General features: G+C 44.8%; 1 protein-coding gene across 1 annotated transcript; it reads right to left on the bottom strand.

The window, feature by feature from the left end:
* Positions 1 to 392: 392 nt before the first annotated feature.
* On the bottom strand, positions 393 to 27,694 carry MAU2 (MAU2 sister chromatid cohesion factor). The gene is made up of 19 exons (XM_014601665.2): positions 27,278 to 27,694; positions 26,167 to 26,184; positions 25,637 to 25,702; positions 24,860 to 24,955; positions 23,435 to 23,529; positions 22,444 to 22,471; positions 21,721 to 21,876; positions 20,641 to 20,787; positions 19,402 to 19,492; positions 18,646 to 18,749; positions 17,276 to 17,353; positions 16,576 to 16,641; positions 15,596 to 15,679; positions 14,519 to 14,568; positions 13,970 to 14,047; positions 13,364 to 13,475; positions 12,129 to 12,219; positions 6,581 to 6,708; positions 393 to 5,338 (listed from the first exon to the last, which is right to left on the bottom strand). Exons 1-19 carry the CDS (start codon positions 27,677 to 27,679, stop codon positions 5,264 to 5,266), a joined length of 1,965 nt encoding a protein of 654 aa, XP_014457151.2. The 5' UTR covers positions 27,680 to 27,694; the 3' UTR covers positions 393 to 5,263.
* Between the last annotated feature and the right edge of the window lie 184 nt (positions 27,695 to 27,878).

Below are 27,878 nucleotides of genomic sequence, written 5' to 3'. Positions count from 1 at the left end.
GGGCTTGTGTTACCACAGGCATCAACAGGATCTCTAGAGGTGCACCCACAATAGAAAGCATGGCGCCCAGTTTCCAGCAACCGTCCCAGTGCTGTAGCATGAGCACTGGTGTTAACTAGCTTGAGTATCTGCAGTATGGACACCTCAGTTCTTGCTCCCTGCCCAGCGCTCCCAGCACAGCAGCAGGATGAGGGGCAATACAACACTTGCCCGTGCTCCCCTCAATAGCGCCGCTACATCACCTGTGGGCAGCCCTCAACGCCGCAGCCCTGTCCCAAAGCCAGCCGCACCTGGGCCGACTTTCCACAGTAGATCTAAGGGATGTGCTGAGACGCTGGGAGAGGCCCCATGTAGTCGCAATCACCTGCTCTACTAAGGAATTATTTTACAAGTTATTAAAAGGCAAAATTGAACTTTATTTAAAAATTCTTCTAACATAGAAAATGAGAAGAACCAAACACAACGAGCTAATGCCTAAGGTTAAGTCTCATTACATGAGTTGCAGTATTTACAGTTTGGGATAAAAGCGCTGGCAGAGGGTACATGTCCTGCTACTTAAGAACTACAAACATGTAATAATAACACATTGTACAGACCTGACAGACCATTAAAGTTTCATTGCAGCAAACACACACTTGTTAAAACAGACAGTAGAAGAGCACAGACGAGAGTTATTTCACGTGCTGATTTCATTAAAGATTTCTGTACAGACCAAAACATGGATTTGCTTTCCCTCTCCACTCAAGAGCTGCACAACCGCACTGCAACGCGTTACTAATGCTAATACATATTCATCAAACACGTTAGGGAGTTTTGTCAGCAACCTGTACATTTAAGTAAAATGCAACATTAATTAGAATTTATATCATAAAAACGATCAACTATCCCCTGTTTGGGTAACTTGAAAAACTGATTGAAATCCAAACAGTGAAACAATCTAGCATTGTGCCAAATGCTATGTGTTCATACATACATAATTCAAGGCTCTAATTTGACTTTTCCAACATAAATTTTTTTTGCTCATGGGGGCTAGAGTTCACGTCTCTCCCCCATACACCCTCCCCCTGCAAAAAAAAAAATAAATTGTAAGCCAACTGAAATGGCCTTTCCCATGGATACAAACCTCTCTGAAGTTCATACTGCAGGAAATGAAGTATAACAGGCACACACTGTTCTTCAGATCGCATTCTCTATACATATTTAAGTTTTTACACTATCTACATGAGTAAATGCTTCTGTTTAAAGTTTTACTATTCGCTTAAAAATGCTAAAGGCAAACTGTACAGTTTTCCAAATCATTTTTAGAAGAATATATTTTAAGAAACTCAAAAAGATTTTGTGTATCATATAGAGAATTAAAGGACAGCGTGAAATTGGAAATATGAAGCGTTATTCAAATTAAGCTGGACACTGAGCATTTAGGAAAACATTATTTGTAAACTTGAAGTTTTCTGTTCAACTTCACATACAGATGACTGAAGACACTGTATGCACGTTAAAATTAGGAAGAACTTCACTTACAAGATCCTCATTTCAAATCTGTGCTACATAAAAAAGTCCTGAAAAGCAAACAACTATTCAATAATTTAATATACAAGTATAGTCAAAAAGCACTGTACATTGCAACAAATGTACACTGGGATCCAGAGACAGAAAAGTACCAGGTTAGTTCAAACGTACACAAGCTGTGAAATTTGGTGCAGGGAAGAGCACGGGGGGTGATTTTGCAAGACAGAGGTATAATTGGTGACTCTTCAGCGGTCAGCAGACATGACCAAGGGCACCGCTGTCCCAAAGAGAGTGCAAATGATGCTCCATCCTCCTTTGTAGAGGCAGCAGTTTAGTCAGCCACACCCCCAGTTGTCCACGACCTTACGAGAAGTTTGGCTACAATTTCTAGTCAGTGGTTCCTGTTAAGGACTGGGAAGCACCTGCACACCAGTAACAGGCCAGCACAAATTTGCAGTCTTTCCCAAAGCACCTCTTCCCTCATGGGGAAAGAGCACAGAGGGATTTGATCTGCAAAGCAACCCATCTGCACTAGGGTACTGCCAGCAAGAAACTAGAAAGCAGCCACTACAAGGGAATAATGCATGAACCCTGCTCAACTTTACATAGCAAGACCTTGAGATTGCTGCTCTAAACATGATCCTCTTGGCCTCTACTGAATATGCCTGGCTTGTGTGGAGACCTTTTCCCTTGAACCACTGACAAATCATAATCCTCTAGTAAGTTGTCGTGGGGGGGAAACACAGGTGTGCATAGTTTGCCTAAAAATTTTAAATGATTTTCTTTTGGTTGCATGAACACATGATGGGCAAAGTAAGGGCTGAGCATGGATGGCAGAAGTGTAGGAGGGAAGGAGAAATGTCTGTACAGGCCTCTCTCTGAAGACCTTTATAAAAAACCCACTGATTTGGACAGTTTCTGACCAAAACACAAGCATTCCCTACCTGCAGCAAAGGCTGTGCGCATCCTCCCATCCCACTTTGTAATATATTCCATCCAACCCTAAGCACTGATCATCTAAAACAAGACTCATTAAACACAGGATACTCCAGTGACTAGCACTTGCAGCTAGCACCATGCTTCTAAAAAACACCAGCACCAAGCAGCTCCGATTCTGAACGGTGACCACCACAGAGACTATGGCTATTCTGTCTAATGTAACAATGGGATTTGAATTATTTTGAATATCTGGTGAGGTGAGGAATCTACCTGGGGGTGTGCACCAAGCACTTTGAAAAGTTGGGTGGAGGTGTGTAAAAAGAGATGCTGCTTCCTGCCCAAGAGTTAGGACAACCTTAGAGTTCACCACCCCTAGATAGGACTGTGGGCATCTTCAGGAGCAGGGTCGCTTCTGAGTCTCCCTGGTCAAAATCCAGATGGCAACTGGCCATGACAGCTATGGGATCTATACAAAATGACCGTTTGCTCTCTCGCCAGCTCTACTAATGTCCATGTCAATCTGACGAGATTGTGGCAATCCTAGCAGAGGCCAGCACTTGCCTAGGTCTGGACAGACCCTCTGAGACTGCACCACTAGCTTGTAATGCTGCTGCCAAGGCAGTCTTATGTGCAGCCCTGTCCCGCTGGCACCTGTTGTGGGCGTGCTGCACGGTGCTAAGTGGCAGTGCTGTTGTTCAAAGGCACGCAGTCGAGTGCCCCACAATCAGCTGACACAAGCCTCCGCGTGTACTAAGGGCACACCAGCATCAGCCACCCAGACCAGGTGACAGATAAATGAGCGTGGTCACAACTGTCACAGAGCGATTTCTACCTGCAATGATCTAGTAGGAGCATAGTGCTCCAATCTGCATAAAATACCTAAAATGCACCACCAGCACACAACTCCCAGAAACACTATTATCTTTCAAGATCTGAAAAGAAGTGAAGAGATGCAAGCTGCACAAAGCTTTTTCTTTTTCTTTTTTCTTGCAAGCCTGAAATTAAAGTCTCTCCTTTACCAAGTTTGGAGAAAGCAGAGCTCCCTAAAGTAGATCTAAATGGAGCCTGAAACCTGCTTGGGGTCACTTCACTCCAGCTCCAAGACCAGGGTTTCTACACAGCTGCTGCTGAGCCAGCAGAGGGAACACACACCTCAGCCTATTACCTGGGCAGGACCTTTGTCCTTTCCACATCATTCAGTAGTTATATTGCTTATAAAAAGCAAAGCAGCAGCATAACGTTCTGCTAGAGTCTTTGAAGGGAACCACCCCCGAGACAGACTGCTCAAACATTCCTACGAGATGAAACAGCGTTAAGATTTCAGGGACAAAGCCCTGCCCCTAAAGTATTAACATCACCTAAAAGCCCACCTAACAGACCCCACAGTGCCCATCTGGCTAGCAGACCCCTGTTATCTCCACTAAGACAGACAGACATTTCTTCAATGACATTTGCAGAGCTGCCAACAGGAAAAAACATTTCTTGAGCCCTGTGAGCTGGTGAGCGTTCCACCATGGTGCATACCAACCCCCAGGCAGATCTGTCTCCCATCTACAACCCTGACCATTCTCAAGCTCTGCAGAATGAAAGACGCCACAATTTGGGGCCCCTCTCCCCCAGACAGACAGCTGCATTGCACATCTGGAGAAGCAAAGAACATCTTTGCAATAATGGGCTTCTAAAAGGAGGCAAAACCAGAAGCTACCTAACATGGAAAACGGTTTGGAAATTCAAAGCTTCCCCAATGCTTTAGCCAGCTCTAAGCTTCTCCTCCAGGCAGATATGCGTATTTGGATTTGGGGGCTGCATTTATTCCAAGATATGCACTATATTTTGCTTCTCTCTTCAGCAGAATGAGAGAGAGACCGATTCTGCTTGACCCTTGGGATGAAGTGGGGAGGACAGAAGGTGCTTTCCTCTCCCACTTGGGCAGCTCCTGTGAGGGACAAGCAGAAACCAAGGAATTTTTCCCTCCCTAGTCTTCCATCAGTGCACATCACCCAAAGGTAGTGGACTTAGGTGGGGTCATGGTCCTGCCCTACCTTGTGGGAAACTGCCAGAAAAGCTGGGAGGGTGAGGTGGTACCCCACACACAGGTGACTCAAAGAGGCCCGTGCATCCAGGAGGTAAAATGGATTCTCCCGCTCCCCAGAAGGCAGTGCAAGCCAAACCCCTCAGCACAGGGTTGGGTGAGGGTCCCCTGCAGTCATGAAGGACTACCCCTAAATCAACATGCAAGAGTCAACAAATTCATCTAATCACCTTCATCATGGGACTGCATTTCCAGCACTCAAATACTTGATGCAGGAACTGAGGTCTGAAGCTTGCTGTACCCTATGGTTAGTCACAATTCACTCCACCTGCTCCTGGGAGTAGAGGGGGCGTAGAAAGCACATTCAAAAAGCAGCACATTTCAGCTAGGGTTAAACGTTTCGCAGGTGATCAGCTTTATAATCTGAGCAAGCTCTCTTCATCTTTTGTGAAAATATATATTTTTGTTAAAACAAGATCCACCGATAAGAAAAGCGTCCCTCTGTCTAAACCTTAATTGTGAATAAAAAGAGAACAGATTAAAACCAGGATGTATGTACACACGGCTAGCTGTATATTCCCACACTAGGTAAAAGCAGCTTAAAATGCCCTTTTCACTTTGCAAGTATGAAATGCACGCTGGGTTTAAGCCATCCTCTCTCTACAGAGGCCCGCACTATGGAAATTTGCTGTCTTTTCTCTGCAGAAAACTTTTCCGCATGAACTTTTCTCCTTTTTTGGCTTTGTTTGTTTGCTGTTATACAATGTCCTGGTAGCTTTTCTCTCACAGGAGACTGGCCAGGCTGGTGGTGGGTCCATTCTGAGCCTGGAACTGTACAGGAGGGGGTCCATCTGTCCACTGAAAGACAACACACAACATGAAAATCCTATATTCAACCAGAACGGGGGCAAATCACAAATGAGGAGCTGGCCATGCAACATTTTTTGTGTTGAGGTAACAAAAATGAGCTGTTCAAGAGGAGCTGTGCATCAGGTAGGTCAAGGCCTGGTTTGTTTTCTTAGTTCAAGAGCTCCCCCCTTACTAGAATGATGTCTCTCTCACAGATTGCTGCCCTTCTTTCCTGGATCCAATTTAATTTCAAACATCTGTTATGACCAAGATTAAAAACTCAAAGAAAGGCCTCCACCTCTTGCTCACCTTAATCTCTTCCTCAATTCTGCTTTTTACAAGATCTCCTGAGATGCACAAATTTAATTTTGTATTTTAGCTTTTTCCAATCTATGCATTCAACTAGACTGGATTATGAGTAATCCAGCAATGGAGGTAAAAGACATCAAAAGCTGGAACACTGATACAGCGCTCTCGCTGAAATCTGGGCCATCTAAGATTGGACTCGTATTTATATACACATGCACCTGGGAATCGCACAATTGCTGCGGGCATCTTTATAAACAAGAGTTTGCATCTCAAACATTCCCACCCCTGGGAAATCTCTGAAGGGACTGACTGCACACAAAGCAATGAAAACGTTTCTTCCGACCATCGGGTTTTCCTCCCCTCCCCCCTTCAAAAAGAAGAAAAAAAAAGAAACACAATAAGGTCCAGGGATGAATTAGCTGTAAGATTTTTGAAAGACTTTGCCTCTCTCCAAGATAATTCAAAGTGTCAGAACATTTTGAGAGTGATAAAACACTCAAAATTAGGTTGTCATGTAAGGGCTTCCATTCTTTGGCTCCCACTTAAGACCTTTTGTACTGTCTAATCTGCATTTAGTTCTTAGAAGTGCACCTGACCGTGGAAAGATAGCAACATGTGAAGAAGTGAAAAGGGTACAGCTCATAGCAATGTATGTACAGAGGCAAAACTAAAACCTACTGTGGCTCCAAAAACCCTATGTTCAGACCATTCAAATCTAAGAGCAGCAGAAACAACAGTATTTCTAGCAGTGCAGCTGAAAAGGACAGTTTTGTACCAGGCAGTCAGGATACCCTCCCCTCAGCGACAGAGCAGAGGCAGAACTCAATCATCGTCTTGCTGTTGAAAGTAACTGTAACCCAAACAAAAATCAGCCAGCTATTGGAGCCAGACTGTATGCTGCTCTAACACAGGATACCCGACTGGAGGAGGAAGGCTGCCTACCGTGATTAGGTTGTGCTCTGGAAGACTGCAAGCCTCAATATGGTCCTGAAGAAGCTGCTGTGAAAAGTTCTGATGCATCTGCGCTGCCTCGTGAGCATCTATGGCGTTTCCACAGGCTTTGTTCAGATCTGGAAGAGAGGGAGCACAATATGTTCCCATGTTATCGACAGTCCATGCACTGGTTTCAAATTGACACAAAGTTGAGAGCTGAAAATACCACCCTCCCTAATGGGTTTGGTCACTTATTGTGGCAAGCAAGTTTACATGGCCGACTGACCCAGACAGCCCATTGTTCGAGACCTGCATTTCTACGCCCTCCTGGTCACACATGCAGCCCCATGTGCAATCCTGTTTCTACCATCAGCTTCCCAACTCGCATCTCCGAGGAACACTCAACCCAAAGACCCGCATGAAGGGACTGCTCCCTGTAAAGAGCGCGTCTCTAAATAGCAGTCCTAATACTGGTGCTATGGGTCCTTGAGAAGAGCAGCTGGATACAAGGGCCAGCTCAAAGTCAATGACTGCCAGTAACAAAACCCCCTCCCCCTCTCCTGGTTAGCGACTCACTCTGATGTATTTGGTGATAACGTCTACGGCAATAAGATGTAATGCAAGTGCTTTTACTTCAGTTGCTTAATGGAAAGGCTGGCGTTAGACAGAACTGGACCAAGGCCTACATGTGTTCCTTAATGTTACATCTGTTGCCAGCCTCTACCCTCCCCTCTACTCCTTTCCAGTGCCTTCCCAGGGAAAACATGCCCATGCATCCCAGAGCGGACAGATTTGAGACTGTTTAGAACCAAGTGTGTTTAAAAACATGTGCAGTCGGATTATTACAGCAGCCACATCACACCGACTTCTGCGCTACGGACTCTGCACAATAGGAAGAAAAAACAGAAAAAGAAAACTGGTCCTGTTGTGCAGACCTGTCTGCTCTCTCCCCTTCCCCAAGGTCTTCAGCTGCATGCACCTCAGAGCTGATTCTCTTTTTTTACTTTCAGCCTGTGCAGACAATAGATCGATAGCTTCGCAAGGAGCCGCAGGGCAAACTTCTCAGCAGACCAGAAAGCATCCCTCAGTGTTTCGGAAAGAGGGTCTAGTCTAGCGGGTTTACAGCACCATCTTGCGGCGAGAGGGCGGCGCTGCAGGTCTCTATTATATCTGCAAGCCACAACGTGGTTCTGGCAGCAGAGCTGGTTTCGCAAGCTGTGAGTTTTCAGTATAGATCCTAATTTTGTGGGGCTCCAGAACTGTGCTGTTTGAATTTGCAACAGGCTAAAACCTGGCACCGCCGCCTTGCCCTGAAGGCCTGATCGTTCAAAGGCCTTCAGCCAGTCTCAGTTCAGACATTCAAACAAACACCACGTGGGTTTGACTTCAAGCAGTGACAAGCACTGTGTGGTGCAGCACAGCAGCTCCCTGCCCCCAAACCAGAGGACGGTTATTTGCACCCAGGGGCCAAGGCGCCCAGCCCCTGCCAGTTGCTGGTCTTTCCTCACATCTGTCACTAGTCTCTTTTTGGCACTTCTGAATGGACCAGTCATGGCCACACACACATCCTGCCCCTGGCATTGCCCACTCCACATTCTGCTTTCCCTAATATCAGAGCTCACTTTGCCTAACTTGCCAGATCTCCCTTCTACCTGCAAACAGCAAACGCATCCCATGCTATGCTCTGTGCTGCCCTCTTTTTGGTTTAAAATGAAGATCTGCTTCAACATCGAGTACTTCACCTGATGCAGAAGATTCCTCCAGTCCTACGTACATACCAATCAAAATGGATATTGGTACTTACTCAGCACAGGTGCCTGTACTGCTGCTGCTGGTATCCAACAGACATGACAGCAAGCCATACTAGTTCAGCATATGACAGCTCTGGTACTTTTCTCTCTCTCAACCGTGTTCCATAACTGAAACAAAGCTGAAGCTCACTGAAGCTGTACAGGCAAGAGAAAATAGGTTTTTCCAAAGAGAATCGTGGGGGCAGACATATAGGGAGGTGTATGAGTGTGAAGAAGATACTCCCCCTAAACCCTGCTAACGCTATGAACACTTAGAGAGGAAGAGACCAGTGTGAGATGGGTAGAGGGAGGAGGAAAAGGTGTGGGCTGCGCAACAATGTACAAATCTCTGCTTAAGTGAGAAAAGAAAGTCCTAAATAATCTCTCAGAGACCTGAGGTGGCAGCAGCAGCCTCCCGCAGTAAAGATACTTTACTAGCTATAAAGCTTGCCAAGCACCTTAATTAAATCTGCCTGAAAAATTACCAAGGATGAGTGTGCCAAGATAAAGAACCTGGGAGAACTGTACATTCCCATCACATTCACCTCACTTCTGTGCAATTTCTCACATTCTAGCACGCTAACCCAGGAAGGGTCTCTCCGTACAAGCCATTAGCAAAGAGCTTTAACCTGTTTCAAGGTGGCTGCTCTTTCCTTGAAAGACGCACTTCATGAAAGATCTGTAACCACGCACAGGGGGAAAAACTTAATCCGGGTCACTAGTGACAGAAAAACGTTACCGCCAAGCAGCTGACTTCTGCTGCCTGTTTGAGATAAACTATCAGGGTCAGCATTCACGTGCTAGCAGACGAGCCTCCACACTGAAGTAACTGCAGTGCCTGAGAACACATCTTGGAGGGGGAAAAAATGCAACTAAGGACCTAGAAATAAATGGAAAATGGGACAAAATGGAATCCAGACTTACTGAGCACAGATCATTTGGAACTGTCTTTCTTTGATACGATAGTGGATTTTCTAGGCAAGGAAAATGCAGCACATCTCATCTATCCAGACTTCGTGAAAGCACCTGATCCAGTGCCAAGTAGGAAATTAAACCAGAGAAGATGGGAACGAGAGACAGAAACAGCGCAAGGAACTGGCAACAGCAAAGACATAAGCTGAAGGGGGCTCTCTCAGGCTGGAGGAAAGTTAGAGGGATCAGCCTTGGAACCAAGTCTACTCCGTGACCTTGGCACAGAAATTAATAGCATTTTGATGAAATATCTGTTGACACAAAGTTGCGAGGCATCAGCGATGCAGAGGAGGATCACAATGTCAATCAGGAAGAACTGGACATGTATAGGTCATGTACATGGCAACTAATGAAACTAGAATTTCTGCTGTAAACAGGGGCTCAGCAGGGAACAACAGGGCACACGGACCTGGGCATATTAGCAGATCACGAGCCACCGCTATATTGTGGCCAAGAAAAAGGCAAATGAAAACTCGAGGGCATATCATGAGGGGTTTTCTCCTGTAGGAACAGGGAATTAAAGCAATTGTACAAGGCACTGGTAACACCTCAGGTGAACACTGGGTACAAGTCTGGTCACCCATGTGAAAGGAAGATTAATTCAAACCAAAACAGGTGCAAGGAAGAGCTCCTAGGATGACCAGAGAATAGAGAACCTCTCTCAAAGGAGGAGTCTAAAACACTTGGCTTTGTTACCTAGCAAAATTGTGGGACACAACTGCTCTCCATACATTGGTGAGGGGGCCAACATGAGGGAGGAGCAGAGTTATTAGAGTAGGGCGAATGAATGAATGAATGAACTGGCCATGAAGCTTAGGACGGAAATGAGATTTCCAACCAGCGGCATGGTGAGATCGGGTGACAGCATCCCAATAGCAGTGGCAGAAAGCAAAGCATTTAAGCTGTTTCAAGAAGCCCTGTACACATTCATGAGCATGATGGGATGCGGCTGCCTGATGTGATCCGATCACCTTACCTAGGAAGCCCCTTCCAGTCCTGGCCATTAAACAAACCACAGAGAATAAGTCTGGGTCCACAGATGGGACGAGGCAAGGGGAAGCTACCAACATGCTGTGCCCCGTCTGTGGATAAACAGCAAGTCCGTCTCAAGGGCCAATGACACCCCTTACACCGACACTCCAATTTGTACACAAATGCAGGAGTATTTCAGCTGCCCGGAAGAAATCTGTAACCAAAGCAGCAGGAAGACAGGAGAATGCAAGCCCAGCCTCTCTCACCTGCCGTGTTTAATGTGCAACACAGCACTCACTATAAACGTGACAATTTATATTAAATTGGAGCTGCAGGGTAGGGTTCTTGGGAAAGGGTAGAGTTACAGCTTTATTTTCCAGTGAGAAGAAATCAATTGTAGCATTAACACTGATTGTCTGCCAAGAAGCTAGTCAATATTTGAACAAAGCATCCTGGGGCCTATGTAAGTCAAATTAAGCAATATTTATGTATGATGTGGTCCAACAGTCTCCCCCCTCACCATTTATTAAAGCTCATTCACAGTGGCAGAAACGGCTCAGTGAAACTTAACCAAATGCTTGCAGTATCAGGAACGCAGGACAGGACAAAGCATAGAAACTGCTTGGGAAAAAGGGATCTGTGCACACGCCAGCTACATACAGGAAGAATTTTTAAGCAGAGGGCTAGCCCCTGCCTTTCAGCCAAGGACCAGATCAACCACATTGGGTTAGCTTATTGCTCTCCTACGCTATCCACGGTGTTCTCCACAATCTTCTTACACAGCGCTCCAGAGACAGCAGCAGCAGCACGACTGACTGCCCATGATTTGAGAACTGCAAAGCATGCAGGGAAGTTCTCAGAATTCAAAAACCTGGGACTAGACAAAGATCAAGGGGCTCTGGGAACTGCCTTTGGCAACCTCTATTACCTAGGAATAGCTTCTATTCTGCCAGTGGACTATGTTTTCTCTCTCCTCCTGCTAGTTTCCTTTCCCCTCTTTACCTCATACTCTCATCTGACTCTGAAAGTAACCGTCTCTAGTTTAATGACCATCACTCCTGCCACCAAGGCTGCTGTATTTTCCTAAAGTGCCAAAAAGGAAGTACTGAAGAAATATTTCCTCCCACTCTTTCAGACCATTTGCACTGGCTCCTAACTGTTCCTACCATCAATCAACTTGCAGGCCCACCTTGCTCCTTTAGAAAACAGACAAACCCTGACAATGGCTGAAAGGAGGTGTTATTCCCAAGCAAGTAAGATGTGGCTGACCAACTGGCTGCCAGCAGAAACAGTTCAGAGTCTGTGTGCCAGTCTAGAAAATATTTCTCACATTGCTCACACTGACAGTGCCACCTACAGCCAAGGCTTTAAGAAGTAACCAGCAATTCTGTATGCCTGCAGGACACCCTTTAAATGGGACCCTCTCTCTCAGAACGCAGTTCTCAGAACTTTCTGAATTTCCTTTAAGAGTGTCAAGTTGGACACGTGCTCAACTCTGAGACTCTGGACAAGATTCTGTCCAACATCAGACCATTATATTTGCTCCTTCCGCAGAGACGCTCTGTCCTCAGTACCCATTTCCAATGCAGTTCCAACATAAGCATTTCTGGTCAAGAAAAAAATCCTTCCCGCTTTTCTTCCAGATATCTAGTTTTCATGGAAAAAACTTGATGACCATGTAAGACATTTACTCTGTCCTCCTTGTTGAGAGCATTAGGACTGAGAAGTCTCCTCCCCAAAACACCGTCCTTCTTTAAGATTCCCAAGAATTCAGTTGCTGCTCATTTTACAGCCGATGCAACATGGGCACTTTGCCAGCTCACCTCTCAGCAGAGCAGAAGACCACAGCTGCACGGACATGTCTGGGATCTTGCTCGCAAGCTGCATGGCTGGGACTACCATGTTATTGCTTTCCTGGTGACGAACAAATATTAAGATCAAAACTCCTGTTCATCCACATTTTTTTCTCTTGTGAAGACACACAAGTGTTCTAGAACTTGATATGTGTGATGAGTTTCAGTGGGGCTATTAACTACAAGCCTGGAATACTCCTCGCATGCCAGCTACGCACACTCTTAATGCTGTTGTCATTCATTAAGTATGAACCACTAAGCACAATATTTACCCATGCAACCAGACATGACAAGTGGTGCCATGCCTGGACTGGAACAGCCCATCACATACAATATCCCTGTTGAGAACTTCAGTTTACTCATTTCATCTGTTCCTAATTTGTGACAGCAAACTAAATCTGAGCACCAGATGTGAGGATTTACTTAGAAAGGACTGCGCACACCAATATGTAGCCTACACACTATGTGGGAGCAGTGTATTATACTGCCACTGAGATGGACTCAGATTGTGAACCTGTAGCTAGGAAATCAAAGTGAACATGTACTGCTCTTTAGCACCTGAAAAACCTAAAGATGAATGAAAGATGACGAATGGAGAGAAAAACTAGATCCAAAGGAGGGGCCAATTAAGACCAGTAACTAAATTTGGTGACCTATTCATAAAGACTGTTCCAAAATACAAAAAACAGTCATTTTTGGTTCTTGCCAAGTTTAAAACTTGAATGACCACTGAATCAGCCACTTTCCGGCTGGAACATGGTGCGTGTTTCTGCAGTAAAACAGTGACCAAACGCTTATATTGTGCACAACAGAAAAAAATACTTCATGTACCACTCTGCCACTGCATTAGGATTTTAACACAAAACAATTCCCCTGAGGATGGGAATTCAGAACCTCTTTCAAAACAATCCTCTTTAATTATAGTGCCCTGGCTTACTGAGATCTTCTTTTCAAGTGACTTTAAACAATATGGAAATACAGGCTTCTAAAATAGGGTAACAAATGCCACTGCTTTGTCAACCTATCATTAAACATGCAAATGACAATTTGAAAAATTCATAAATCAATGTGCTGCCAGCTTCAGGTACGATAATGCTACACGTGGTACTCTTAATATAAATTAATTTCCCAAATCTGCCGACATTTTGGTAAATGACAAATGAAACTAGTAACTCCAGTAGGAACACCAGACTTTATAGGCTTACCCGGTGATTTCCCAGCACATAGAATATGTGACCAAGGAGTACAAGAGAACAGGCTGTTAATCGGTTCAAGTCTTCTGCGTTTGACATTTTCAGCGTCTCTCGCAAAAATCGTCTACCAAAACAGAACAGAGAGAAACCATTCACAACAATAGTGAATTCTTTGCAGCATGCAACAAGTCGGCACCAGTACAGAAAAAACAAGTGTGTAGGGTGTGTAGGTCACAAGGCAAACAGGGAACAAGGGCATCTTGGCTCTGTTCCCAGCTCTATCATGAGATTGCTGGGTGATCTTTGGCAAGTCACTTCACCATTGGCCTCAGTTTTTTCATTTGTATAATGGGGAAAACTTTGATTTCCTCTGTAAAGTGTTTATTTCCTGACAAAAAAGTCCTTTACAAGAGTTTAGAATTGTGATTACCAGAAGTTCACAGCTGTAAACAGAAAAGAATTGGGAACATGCCGATTTATAAAGTCTGTCTCATTTGATAAAACCTTAATTATGAAACTAGCCAGATTAAATCTAAGGGAGAATTCTGTCAGGTCTGAAAAAAGGTATCAATTTTGAACTTCTACATTTAAAAAATCCCTATTTGACTTAACACTCACTTCGCTTCGTTGTACCTTCCTTGAAAGAAGGAGAAAAGCCCTCGGATATAGAAAGCTGCTGCTCGGAGACAGTGAGAGCTGGGGACAAAGCAACGTGTTTAAATCCAGGCTTTTTACAGCAATTAAGATACATTATATAGGTACATTCTAGGCATTTATTTTCCATTATGTCATAGGCAAATGACAAAAACCAAGATTTGTCAGTGTCAAGGATTGGAAAAAGAATCATATTTAAGATGCATTCAAAACCACTCCCTGAAATAAGCGGATTGCTTTTGTACACTATGCTTTTTCTCCACATTCTAAGAGGCAGAAGTCACAGAATCAGAGAAAATGCGGGTGTGAAGGGACCTCAAGGGGTCGCATCTAGTCCAACCCCCTGCTCACAGCAGAATCAGCCCCAGCTACATCATCCCAGCCAAGGCTTTGTTGAACTGGGCCTTAAAAACCTCCACGGATGGAGACTCCACCACCTCTCTAGGTAACTTGTTCCAGTGCTTCACCACCCTCCTAAGTCATCAGCATCAAGGAGATATCCAGAATCCTTACCTCACAGGAAAGTTGTGGTCTGGATTTATCCTTTCCAGTAAGCTGTAAAGCTACAATTCAGAAAAAATAAAGGAAAACAAATCAATGTTTCTAGCAAACATTAGCAAACAGCATAATGGGAGCACCACGTCAAACAGAACAGTGCAAGGATATGTAAACACTGCAGAAGTTTGCTGCGACTGGCTAGATCACAAGATGGAATTCTCAAAATAACGACAACACCAAGGGGTCAATTCTGGCTCCAGAATCAAGTTTTTAAAAAAAGAATTTACTTTTCCTGGACCTAGCAAATATTATAATGAACCTCAAAGCCTTCCCTGGAAAGGTTTCACTTCTACAATGTTGTCCCCTTTACAACCTAAAGGTGACCAACTTACTAGTTAAGGAAAACCATAAAACTAACCAAAACTATTGACACTGACTAGCATTTTCACTCCCCACAATTATTTACTTCTTTATTCAGTGTGCTTCATGGTTTTTTGCCTATTGAAACAGACCATTTACAATTCGTTTACTAGACACTTAACACTTGCAAGTATTTGTTTCTAAAATGTAACTACGAAGACCAAGATACATCTTGTGCCTCATGGAAAAAATGAAGGCAGAAATGCTGCTATACACTGTTATGTCCTGAATAAAAGCTACTTTGGGAGAACCATTGATTGGTTCCCTGAACAAACATTTAATTGCATCTCATCAAGTCCAAGCAGTCTAGAAATCACTCTAAGGTACAGATGGAATCTGATATGGACAGAAGGAATATCTGGTTCCCGATCACAGGTGGAACCGATGAAAGACTTGGGATTAATATATGGACATTTTTGGCTCCTGCTGGCGTTCTCAGACAGTGAGATCATACCTCACTGTGGCATCCAGAATACTCCCATTTGCTTTAGGGATCTACACTGAGCCAACTCACCCCTCAGCTTCTAAGTAATATTAAGTGGCACCAAACTGACCAAGTAGGAAATTTCCCCTCTTATAGCAAAACAACTGAGAAAGAACAATCAAAGTGCTGCACTAAAGCTTTCTTATAAATGCTCAGGGCTCGCACAGGCTCAGAAGTCAGTCACATACCTCTTGATGCCTGTTGCCTTCCCTGATGTACACGCTGGCCAGGTTTGTCACGATAAATGCCCACAATTCCTGATGCGTGGTGAGCTGAAACAGAAGAGCACAACATAACCATGGTGAGATAAAAATATCCCAGCCTACAACACTGAACTGGTTCACTCTGCACTTCTTTATAACAGCAACACACCAAAATGAGTAACTGATGCCACTCGAGGCAGTTTGCAAGTAACATGTTACAGCTGTCACTAAATAAAGGAATAGCTCAGCTCAGACGACAAGTCAACTAGATGTCCTACACTGCATTCATCTGCAGGCTTTTAACAAACTCAATAAATGTTGCCCTCTACAAGTCTGTAAAAGATGCAAACCTTTAAAGCAAGATACACATAAGCACAGCAGTTACACATATTCCTGACTTGAGACCTTTTTTGCTTTCTTTATAATTATCCCAAACTTCACCAACTTTTGCGGTTTATTTTTTTTATTTAAGTCTCTCCATACCAAAATGTTCTCAGCATAGATGGGCATGGACCCTGACTGCCCTTTGAGCACTGGTTCCACTGACCTTGCCTCAAATGGTACACAAGAACCCATTCTAGTAAGGATAGGTGGCTGATTAAAGTAATAAAGCACTCTGGTTCTGCACACATCTCTCCCCCCAAATCTTTGCCTACATCTCACGAGGAATAGCCCAAGGAGAGAGAAAGGAAATTCTATGATCTGCTGTAAAAAGTTAATGGAGGACAGACCACAGTGTAACTGAAAGCAAGTCTGCCTCCTCCCTCTTTTGCAAACCAGCAGGGATTTTTTAGGGTGCTATCTTGTACTGGACCAACCATGTAGTTGGGATAGAGTAAGACAAGCTTTCAAATGCAAGGCACTCTTCCTCAGGTCATCATGGCTATGACATCACTCTTATACTACCTCTTTGCTCTTAAAGATTCAGCAGTGCTATAGCAAGTAGTCTTAAAAATGCATCTTACCCTCAGCGCTGTGGTGAATTGTGCTTCTGCATTGTCCATGCAATTAACAGAAATGCAATAGAGTCCCTGAAAAGGGAAAACACCTTGTGAATTAAGCTTCCTAGTAACTAGCAAAACTGGAGCCCTACAGGGAAAGCTGTCCACAAACAATCTCCTGGAATTACAGAGCAGTAGCAGGAAAGTAATTGAACATCTACCAGGACAAAAGAGACCTTTAATTTTGTTTGGTGCACTTGACAAAGGGCAGCAATACCAGCTTTGCGCCATTACATTATTGTAAAGTTTATTCTTCCTTAGACACCATTCCACCGAGCATTATTAATACCAAAGCTACCCACAACAAAAATCAATCTAGCGCTTGTTAGTCTGTTTCCAATATGCACTGCCTAAAGCGCAGTTTTTCTTCTGCATGTTTGTTTCTCACGTTAAGTGCTACCACACACACATCTGCTATATTTAAGAAAGAGTTTAAATGTGTCACTCTTATTCTATGAAGTTACCATAGGTTAGCATAAAAGATAGGTAAACTGTAATCTAAGTATTTTACAAAATTATTACATGATATTTTACCGGTCAGTGGAAGTCTAAACTACTGGCTGAGAGTTGCTTTGTTACACTCCTAGCAGTCACCTAAAACAATTAAGGTAACACTTTGGTGGCATGCAAAGGCCAGAGTTCACTAATACTAGTCCATACTTACTAGTAGCGTGTGTAGCTGAGCAGCATGATTGGAAAACAGCCTTGGGGACTGCTGGCAGAGTTGACAAACTTGTGAGATCTGTTAGAGGAAAAATATTTAAAATTATTTCTTTATTATTTCTGTGCTGACTCAGGCCCCGCCTGCCTGAATGCTAAGAGCCATTTGGCGTATTGCTGTCTTAGCTCCAGTCTATGTTAACCTGCCTGGCACCTTCACAAGAGAGCCCAGACTTGCTTCACCCTGAGCAATACAGACAGGCCCGTATACACGCTGCTCTCTATACAGGCATACGCGCACCAGCTGGTTTTCAGTTGTTTCCTTTTTGGTAGCTCCACCACATGCTGGGCATTGTCCATACACATGAAGCGACAGCTCCTGTCCCAAATTGCTCACAATCTAAGACACAATGCAACAGACAAAAGGTGGGAAATTGGGGGGGGGGGGGGGGGGGTGGTAGTAAAAAGGTCTGAACTGTTGCCAAAAACTCTTTTATTTAGCCATTATCAGGTATCAAACTCCTATCTGCAACAGCAGGGGGATTTACCAAAGGGATTTGAAATGGCAGGAGACTAATTCTGAGACCACATCCTATAAATAAAGTGGCAAGAAGGAGATGGAAGGCACTAGGGGAAGAATTATACAAAAGGAAAACAGATGTTGGTACTAATGTCAGAGGAGGAAAAAAGAGTAGCATTATGACAAAAATACATAGAAAAGGGTAGAGATGAAGAATGAAAGCAAGAGCAAGAAGTCTGATCAGGGGCCAGAGAGAGGAGGAACCACTGTAAGGATTCAAGGAGGGGACTGACAATCAAAGCAACTGCATTTTGAATAACTATTCAGAGGACAATAGACGGTGACAGCAGTCAAGGAGAAAAGAAAACTGGATGGACAGAAAGAAAGGATCTGCAAAAGTACAGGCACCTTTGGACAAAATATGCCTAAATTGGAAGCGATGGAAAGGGAAGTGTTAAAGAAAACTTCCAGCTGTGAGTCTGAGGGACAGGGAGTAGGGAGACAGTCAGAAAGGAAGATCAGGGATTAAATGCCAAGAGTTCACTTCTGGGCATTAATTAGCAAGATGTGCATGTTTGAAAGCCCCCACTTCCATAACTAAAGTGCTTTCAAATGAGTCAAGGAACAGGGAATTATTCTGAGAACCAAGGAACCTTGCCAGTGTCCCACTGAAGATTTCCAGACATTGTTCTGCACGTTAGTGGTTACACAGACACTGCTTACGATTCCAGTTACAGCTTGAACGCATTGTTAGGAAATGAAACTTTCATATTTTTAACAATTCTTATTGCAAAGCTTTATCAATGTCCAAAAAATATTAAAGCAATGGGGAAAAGATCAGAGTAAAGTGTTACCTCTTGTAATGCTGTGGCTTTGTGTCCCGTGACAAGCCGACACATGATAATATGTTCCAGCAAAATAACTTGGAAAGATGACAAGATGGGACTGCAGTCCAACACTGAAGAAGGAATGAAAATAGTTCAGGAAGTAAAGTTAAACAGGGCACTCTAACACCTTAACAACCCCCACCCAGGTACTACAGTAACCAGCTTCTCTGGTTCCAGATGGTCAGAAAAACTCTGGCACAATGATTTCTGCACAGAGGTCTTTATGCTGACGTCTTGCTGAACCATGCATGTCAGCTAGCTGGCCACCAACTGTTCAAGCTGCAACAGAAGGGATGAACACGTTTTTAAAAAACCTCTCTTGAGCAGTGAAGAATGGGAGTCCATGCTTTATGTTGCTGGACCCCTGGGAAACACGACCTTGTTCCAGGTAAGTGCAATCTTGGATAGACAACTGATCGGGACATTCAAGTTTCCACTAAACAGATGAAATACTGTCAGAACCTGGTAAATTCACTTCTGTATTATCCAAATTCAGCACGTAGATTAGTAAGACTGTATGGGAAAGAATCCACTTCTGGACTCAGAAAAGAGGAGGATTCTTACATCTGTGCTATTAATCCTCTGAATGATTTTAGAGAACTAATCCCAAAGACAGCAAGAGCTTTAAGGAGTCTGTTCCAGCAAGCAGACTGGTGTGCCTGCATTGCTGTCAGCCTGAGATAAACCATACACATCACCAGGAGCTTTAACCTCCACACTTACTTTTTAGCTTTTCCAGCTGCATGAGTGCTTTGTCCGTGTATTTCTGTGCCTTCTCCAGGTATCCTGCTTGCATGGAATGCATCACAGTCACCTGCCACAGAGCACAGGAAAGGCAGGGAAAAAAACCCCACAAACCTTTACTGAAAGGAAGAGTATGAAAGTCCAGAGCCAAACTCCAGAACTGAAGACAGTTCAAACCGAGTTTTGACGTCAACAATTTGGAATCTAGTTTGTTTAAAAAAAACCAGAATAGCTTATGGTCTTATCTGTTGACTTTAGCAAAAAAGTACTGCCAGCCCTGAAAAAAAAAATCAACACAACTCCAGAAATACGAGCTAGATTTTCTTTAGCTTGTGTACTGATATAATCATGTTCAGGATTTCTTATGGAGCTTCTTCAAATATTAACCTCAGTGAAGGCAATGAAAAAACTGTCATAGGTTCTGCAGACCACGTGCTATTTTCCATTGCATGTGAACCATTAATTTCAAGTTACACTTTGTTAATGCTAATCACACACAAGTTCTAAAAACCATCAAGATTTCAGACCTCATGCTTAGACTGCAGATCTGCTAAATGTGAACACTTACATAATAACTATGATGCTACCATTATAATGTCATCTGAGGGTGTTGACTGCTCTTCCAAGTCTCCTAGACACTGCTATTCAAAGTCCTCAAATGCCAACTGTGGCATATCACCTGGCAACCTGTGATCAGCAGAACTAAATTTGAGTGCTTCAGATTCATACTTGCTTGTAGCTAGAGCTAGGATTTACTCTGGTGTCTAGAAACAAAAGGACACTGTACTTGGATACTGCAAAAGGACAATGCATTTAAGCAGAGAACAGGGCAGGGGGACAGCAAACTCTCCTAGCCACTGCTTTCAAATCACATTTACAAACTATTGACTATTTTAAGGCATATGAACCCCCGCACCCTGACCTCAGTAATTTGTGCTTACAGAATGAACAATGCAGTTCCACTTTATGAAGGACCAAGCACTAGAAAAACATATGTGCTTGCAGGAAGGCAGACAAACTCCTTTCATTCTGCACTGTGCATTCAGTCCATATAGAGCAATGACAAACTACACAACCATTTGAGAAGCAAGCTTGCTTGCACACTGGATCATGCTCTTAATAGAGCATCTCCCCCTCACTTAGAATGGTGCAGCACATTCATCCAGCATCTCACTCATCAGCTAGCAACAGATACTGAAGTAAAACAAAACTGCTTACCAAGTAGACCAGCACACACATGTGTTCCTTGGGCAGCCAGTGAAAGAGATCAGCAGGGTTGCTGGGTAGAATTTCATCATCATGCAGAGTTGATATGGTCTGAATGCACTGCTGGAGCTGCTTCAGACACGGCTTCACGCTTTTTACCTGAGAAAGATGATTAGTATCAGATGTAGGTAACTGTGAGCTGAGAGAACACCATCTGAATATTTAGATCAGCAGATGTGCCAAACCATAACTCATGCCTGCAAGAGCTGAGTTTAAAGCATAAGTTATTACAGCAATATCACAACATGCTGAAGAACAGGCCTCCTAGCTGTATTCCAATGACCTATCCTCATCCCCTGCAGAGATGGGTCCTCTGGAAAGTCCAGTCTGCAAAAACAGCTATACAGCTGGAACATTTCAGACTAGGACCTATGGTTTCCATGGGCATAGGAAACATGTATGAAAGAAAGGCAGCAGTATTATAAATGCACCAGATTAAGTGTTGAGTGGATCTGAGTACATCAGCGTTAGTGCCTTTTTATTGTCCACTCACTTTGTTTCATTTTAGATGCTAGATAGAAATTAAAATGTCATGAACCAAGGGGTAGGGCCCAACAGCTGACATTCTGAAACTATTTCTTCCGTGTAACTAAAGCTGTATTTATTCAGCAAAGCAGCCATGTAACTCACAACATACCTACAGGGGAGCAGAAGATATCCCTATTTACTTACATCTGGATCAACTAAAGTGGCACTTAGTTATTAAAATGACAGGGGAAAAAAAACCACCTAGAGGTAAATGACTCAATGGAAGACAAGATGCACAGCACCAGACCCTCTGAGATAGTCTCATGGTACATAATTTTCCCTACATGCAATAAGTAAAAATTTAGGTTTCTTGCCAAAAAAACCCCAACAAAACAAAACAACCCTTAAGCCTTTTCATCTGTTTGATTCTTCTGTACATTTTCAACATTATTTCCAACAAAATGCAAGATACAGTGAGGGGGCCTACAAGTTAGCAGGCTTTAATCCAGGAAACTTTCCCAGATGCCCCAAATGTAATTGCTAAGAACTGCCATTCTCACACACCTGCCCAGCATCCAGGTAATGCGTCACCTGGAGCACCAAGAAGAACACACGTAAGGATTCTTTCTGGATAGGGTTTCCTTGCCAGTTTTCAACTATTTGCCCACAAAGAGTGAGGAGTGGGTGCACTTCCTGCAGCTTTCGCTCCATTAGAAGAAGCTAAACCAAAGAAAGAGAAGTATTAGTTAGGTATTCTGTGCTGAACAAGCACAGGGAAAGTGCTAAGTGCTCAGGACCTGAAAGCTGGTTTATTTAGGTACTTCACTATGGGGAAAAAGGGATTACTGTAAGAAACCCCTCCCCCCCTTTATTTCTTTAAAGCATTGGCCAGTTTATGGTACTGGAGCTCTCATCCTGAATTTAAAAAAAAAAAAAAGAGGCCTACAATGCTGATTCTAATCAATTACCTCAGTCTGGAATAACCTTGCTATAATCAAGTAAGTTTATCCTTTCTCTGTGAAGCAACAAGTGCTACGCTGCTGGGAGCAAGTAAGGGGGATGCAACTAGCCAAGAATGCTGCAGCCTTAAAACCTGCCTTGAGGTATGCATCAACCCCATGCTCCCTTATCAGAATGAAGCAGAACCTGGTTAACACAGCGGTAGGCATATGAAAGACTTTCAAACCAAGCATCTAATTTTAAGACCAATAGCCTTACACTGTTCTGTGCTCTGTATGTACTAAGTAAATAACAGTAACTTGTTATACTTTAACATAATGAACTTACCATCCCTTTACTGAGCAGAAATAGTGCCCTAAAACAGAACAAAAAAACCCTGTCACATTTCTAAGAAGGAACAACACTGTATATGCAAGAGCAAAAATTCAGGGTAGTGGACTGCTAAAAAGAGCTACAGCAAGAAACACATGCTGGAAGAAACAGGCAAGGAGGCCTAAGTCTCCCACTCATAATACTGAAATTATTGGCAAACAGGTCAAAATTCTGACAGAATCAACTCAGCTCTCCCCACTTCAAATGTATGCCGAGTATCAGGCAGGCCACCTAAAGGTCCTTTCAAATGAGACCTCACCAAGAAGTCTGTTATGCCACACTGTGACTCATCTGCTGGAGTGCAGGGGCCATGGTCAGTTCCCCCTTCCTTGCTGCTGTGCCACACTGCATGCACTGGATGGATGTTGTCCTCCACCCCAGCAGTGGCAGCATCTCAACAACGCTGCACAACATCCAAGGCCCTCTGACAGGAGAGGCAAATATACAAGATAATTACAGAACTGCACAGGAGGAAGAAAGGCCATCAAACTTTCATGGATGTAACTTGAACAAGACTGCAGGCAGAAATATGTGGTGCTTTCTTCCTCAGAGGCCCCCTTCAAAGCAGCAACAAGAACCCTGGCACAACTAAAGCGGAGCAGATTTAAAGAGCAGTCTGATCACTGTCCAAGGATTAATCTCTCTGTCTCTTTAGTTGAGGCTGCAGAAGGCTCCCATGTACAGGGGAACCACAGTCTGTAGGGAGACTTTAGGGAATCAGTGTGTCAAACAAGAGGACATTGAGAAATATCCTCCAAAAGCCTTTGCACACATTGCTGGTTGCAAGAGAAAGCAAACACCTGCTTCAGATGGAATCCAGTCAGAACAAAGAATTCCCATGAAGTACTGGTCTGACAGCGCAGGATTTACATATCACCTGAACCTCTGTATAAGCTTGAACAAGCAAAAAATATTTTTCTGGGCATGAAGTGAAGGGAACATGTACCTGGTATATTCTGATCCTACTACCCGGGCATACTCTGCTCCCACTCCCAGCAGGTCACAGGCAGATACCAAATCTTTCTCGAGTGTATGTAGTTGCTAAAGAAGGAGAGAGAGAGAAAACTCACTAACATTTTCCACACAGCACTTTTTATGGACAAAGCCGCCAATAATTTTCAGATTTTTGATGCAGTTACTCCTGTTGCAATAACTGAATGTTGAGTGATTAAGCAACAGGACTGTGTACAAGACCTCTTTACATATCTCATGAACATAAAGACCCTTCTTCCTCTGGAATCTTTTCTTGCTGATTATTCAAGCTCTTCAAAATTTCAAAGGAAATCTCTCACATGGATGACAAACATAAATTAAAATCAGAGGTTGTTGTAATAAAGTAGAGCTGGTCCTCATCTAATCTGAACCAAAATGCAGTTTAAAAAAAAAAAAAAAAAAAAAAAAAAAGAATGGAGCAGTTCCATGGGATGGCCTGGGAAGTGAAGTCTGCAAGCACCGCAGGGAGGAAAAGAAGAGGTATAGTGTTTTTCATCAGGCACCCTTAGTTTCTGCAGCTTCCCCCAAATTCTAGTTGAAAAACCAATCCATAAAGGGAGCAGGCTCTTTGGTTAAACAAAAACCACAAGTAAGCAATCCACCTAAAATATACACCATTTTTGGGCTTCTAGGAAGAATATTATGCAGAGGCTCTGCGAGGCAGTTAGTTTTTGTAAGTACACAGGCATTGCTCATTTAAAGTAAGCACTTTCCCTTAATTAGTAGAAAAACTACAGCTCTCAAAAATACAAAGGAGTATAACAACTTCAGTTCAGGAAATTTGCCCCATTTAGTTAAGCTTTTGCAGGCTGAGTTGGAAAAGGAATAGAAATGAGTGTAAACCATCCATCAAAAAGATAAGTTTGTCAAGCTTACTTTGAAGGAAAGTACCTCAAAAGAAAAACTAATTCCCTCAATAATCCTTGTCTGACTGTTTCTGGCAGACTGCAGAGAAAAGGCACATGCCAGAAAGATACCGTTGACAAACGCACTCTAACCTGCCTCTCACTCCTTGCCTTGTCCATTAATTCTTTGGATAGTGAAGACAAGATGCACCTTATAGCATATCAAAATGAAATGCTAAGTAGCATGCACTGAAGAGATGGGACAGAAGAAGCAAGGACAGCAAAACATGAAGCACACCTCCCAATCCCAAGAATGTTGTCAAATAATCCCTAACAAAACATATCAGTTTCACAGCACTACTGCATTGATTCCAGCCACAGAACCACAGCACATTTGAGCCCTTCCTTGCACCACTTAACACATCCCCATATTTTTTGGAAAAAAAACAAACTAGAAATTTTACAGCCACATTATCCCTCTGAACATCTTCATGGCCCTTCATGAAGCTCTGTAAGCCTTGTACAATACTTACCGCAAGCTGAAAAAGTAGTCTACAGTGCCAATAAGGGGTCTGCTGTGAAATCTGGATGGCTTTACGTAACAGAGGCTTTGCTGCATCGACTGAATTCTGAAACAGAAATATTGAGTTATGGTTAACGCTAAAAACAAACTGTTTAAAAAACTTTCAGTAACAAAGGCAAGGAGTCCCCATTGGTTGGGGATTAAGTGTGTGGGGGGATTAAATGTGCCAAGACCCTTAAAACAATGAAAGAACACCGAAAACAAGTATTCAACATGAGTGAACACATTCTTCAGCCCTCTAGAAGTTATTCACTGCATTCATTATACTTTATGTATGCAGAAACACACATACTACATGGTGCAAATTGCTTTGGCGCAGAACAAACTCCATGCCATTCAGGAAGTTTTACACAGAATAATAAAGGCATACAACATAAGCTTCCCAAGAAACACCAAAACAGCTGGCCTGCCCTTGTCCCCACTGCTGCTAATGGAATAAGGAGGAAATAAACTTACTTTGTCACAGAACGGCCTTACTAACTCTTAGGACTAGCACGGCCTAACAGAATGAAGCACTTTGGGAATTTTATCCCATATTATTACATGTGAAGTTCAGCGTGCTTAAAATGTGACCATGCTCAGTGTTCTCTAGATATTGTTACTGAGGTTTACACATATATTCCAGTATAAAAGGAGGTATGGCGCTACTGCAAACAACTATTTGGCTCTGGAGTTAATCCACTTACAGTCAACAAACATGGTTTAGAACCTGCCTTAACATGCTTACCTCTTGACAATACAGTTCAGACAGGAGGCTCGCTGCTTCAAATTTGACATCCTCAAACTGTGGAATCTAGCAGCCTCAGAGTTAAGTCATTATCAGACTTTGCGACCACAAAACATCACCCTGCCACGGCCTGCTCCGAACGCCAACATAAATTACAAGAAGGCTGAGGGAGCAGACCACACATAAGGAACTAGGCAAAGCTCCCTGCAAGATCTACCAGGCCCCTGCTACACGTTACATATATTACACAATTAACTGGTAAATCATGCAATAAATCCAGGCAAGCCACACATCTAAAGTAATCACCACATGATAAAAATGACTCTCCAGCTATAAAAAGAGCCAACCAGCTACAAAGCTAGTGCTTGAAGAGGTGCTGGTTTGTACCCAGCTTTAATTTGACAGTGTAGCCGGGGCCCCAGTCCCATCAGAACCAGCACCGCCTGTTTTCCTGGCAAAAGCTTTCTGCATTAAAATCCTGATGAAGGCCCTGAGTGTTAGCTATTGACCAGGCAGCTGGAAAAGGATACTTGTTGTGATATCAACCACTGCAAAAGAAGACGACAGGTTAGTTGGCAGCTGGCAACACCAAGGGGCTCACTGAACTGAACTGCCCCGGGGCCTACGTGTGCTCCCTCGCTGTCAGATTTCTTCAGCCTCTACCTTCTATGGGCCCTAAACACAGGGGCGTCTACGCCGGGGGAATGAACCCCCATGACTTCCCACACCCCCACAGGCTGTCATGGCTGGCGGGGAAGGGGACGCAGCTGCCTGAACATGGGAATTCCCATTTACTGGGTTGCACCAGGTCCATCTTGCCTGTGCGACCCACGCGAGACGCTGGAAGCGAGAGCGACCTGGGTCTGAGCAAGGGCTGCCGGCTGTAGCCGTGCGGGTCTAAAGACGCGGGCAGACACGGCTCGCTGGGTAAACACGGTATCTTTTATTAGCTGGAAAAATTGTTCTCTGCAAGCTGTCGGGCATATGAAGGGCGTTTCGGGCATAAAGAACAATTTTCCCAACGACTGAGTTGCTCTGATTAAAAGATATCGTGTCTAAGGAACATAACCGTGTCTGCCTGGGTCCCAGCAGGGCTTTCTTTCCCCTGCTCCTCTCCCCCTCGCAGCCTCCAGCACTCAGCGCCGACGCAGCCGTCGCGCCCCTCGCTCCTCCACGGAAGGGACCTCAGTAGGTCGAGTCCATCCCCACCCAGGGCCGGGGGGAGCACCACCACCCTTGGAAGCCCATTGCACACCACAAAGGTTTCCCTGACGCCTAACCTAAACCTGCTCTCGGGCAGCTCCCTCCCAGCGACCCCAAGGGGCGCCCGGGGAAAGGGAGCTCTCCCGCCCCCTCCTCCCAGCGCCGCGTTGGGCCCTGCACGGTAAAAACCACCCGCGAAGACGGACGCTCGTGACATTTTAGGATTATTTCTGCACCGAGGGACGAACCCAACAGGAAGATGACGGCTAGGTCTCTCCTTGACGTGTTACAACAACTTTGTACTGTTGTGTAGACGCCCTAAGCCGCCGTGGGAGCAGCTGGAGCCGAAATCCGGCTGGGGGGGGGGGGGTGTCTGCTCCCTCACGCGTCACGGCGGGGCCCGCGATGCGGGGGTGGGGGTGTCGCGGCCCCACTCACCGCTTTCTCGAGGTGTCCGCGGGCCTGGTCGCCGTTGCGGGTGTGGTGGTAGAGCACGGAGCCGAGCTGCAGGTGCGTGCGGGCCTCCATGCGGGCCGGCGGCTTGCGGAGCAGCACGGCCTGCAGGCAGTGCACGCACAGGCGCACCTTGGGCGGGCTGGACGTGCGGAAGTGCTCGGCCAGGCCCAGCAGCGCCAGGTACCACGACTCGCCGCCGCCGCCGCCCGCCCCGGGCCCGGGTCCCGCGCCGGCGCCGCCGCCGCCGCCACCGCCACCGCCGCCCGCTTCCCCCGAGCCCGCGCCCGCCCCCCCACCCGCCGCCGGCGGCTGCGGCGGCGCCTGGGGCTGCTGAGGGGCCGCGGCGCCCGCCCCGCCCGAGCCGCCCGCCGCCACCGCCGCCATGTCAGCGCCGCCGCCACCACAGGGCCCGGGCGGGGGGCGGCGCGCGGGGGCTCATGGGACGCGCAGTCTTCCCCTCAGCCCGCGATCTCGCGAGAGCTCCCGCGCGAGGCTTCCTCCCCCCCCCCCCCACCAGCCAATCAGGCCGGGCGCGCAGAGGTTGCTGGGAAACGTCATCCTCCTCCCCCTAGCCACAAGCCGC

The sequence above is a fragment of the Alligator mississippiensis genome, chromosome 16 (assembly GCF_030867095.1).
Source record: "Alligator mississippiensis isolate rAllMis1 chromosome 16, rAllMis1, whole genome shotgun sequence".
Lineage (NCBI taxonomy): Eukaryota > Metazoa > Chordata > Crocodylia > Alligatoridae > Alligator > Alligator mississippiensis.
Note: the sequence above shows the minus strand (reverse complement) of the source record. Positions and strands in the feature narration are given on the sequence as shown.

Coding starts and splice junctions, on each gene's coding strand:
- MAU2 (XM_014601665.2), bottom strand. CDS start 27,679: ATGGCGGCGGTGGCGGCGGGCGGCTCGGGCGGGGCGGGCGCCGCGGCC. Junction 24,956..25,636: donor CTGAACTGTATTGTCAAGAG/GTAAGCATGTTA, acceptor TTTCTGTTTCAG/AATTCAGTCGATGCAGCAAA. Junction 22,472..23,434: donor GTAGGATCAGAATATACCAG/GTACATGTTCCC, acceptor GTTCTGTTTTAG/GGCACTATTTCTGCTCAGTA.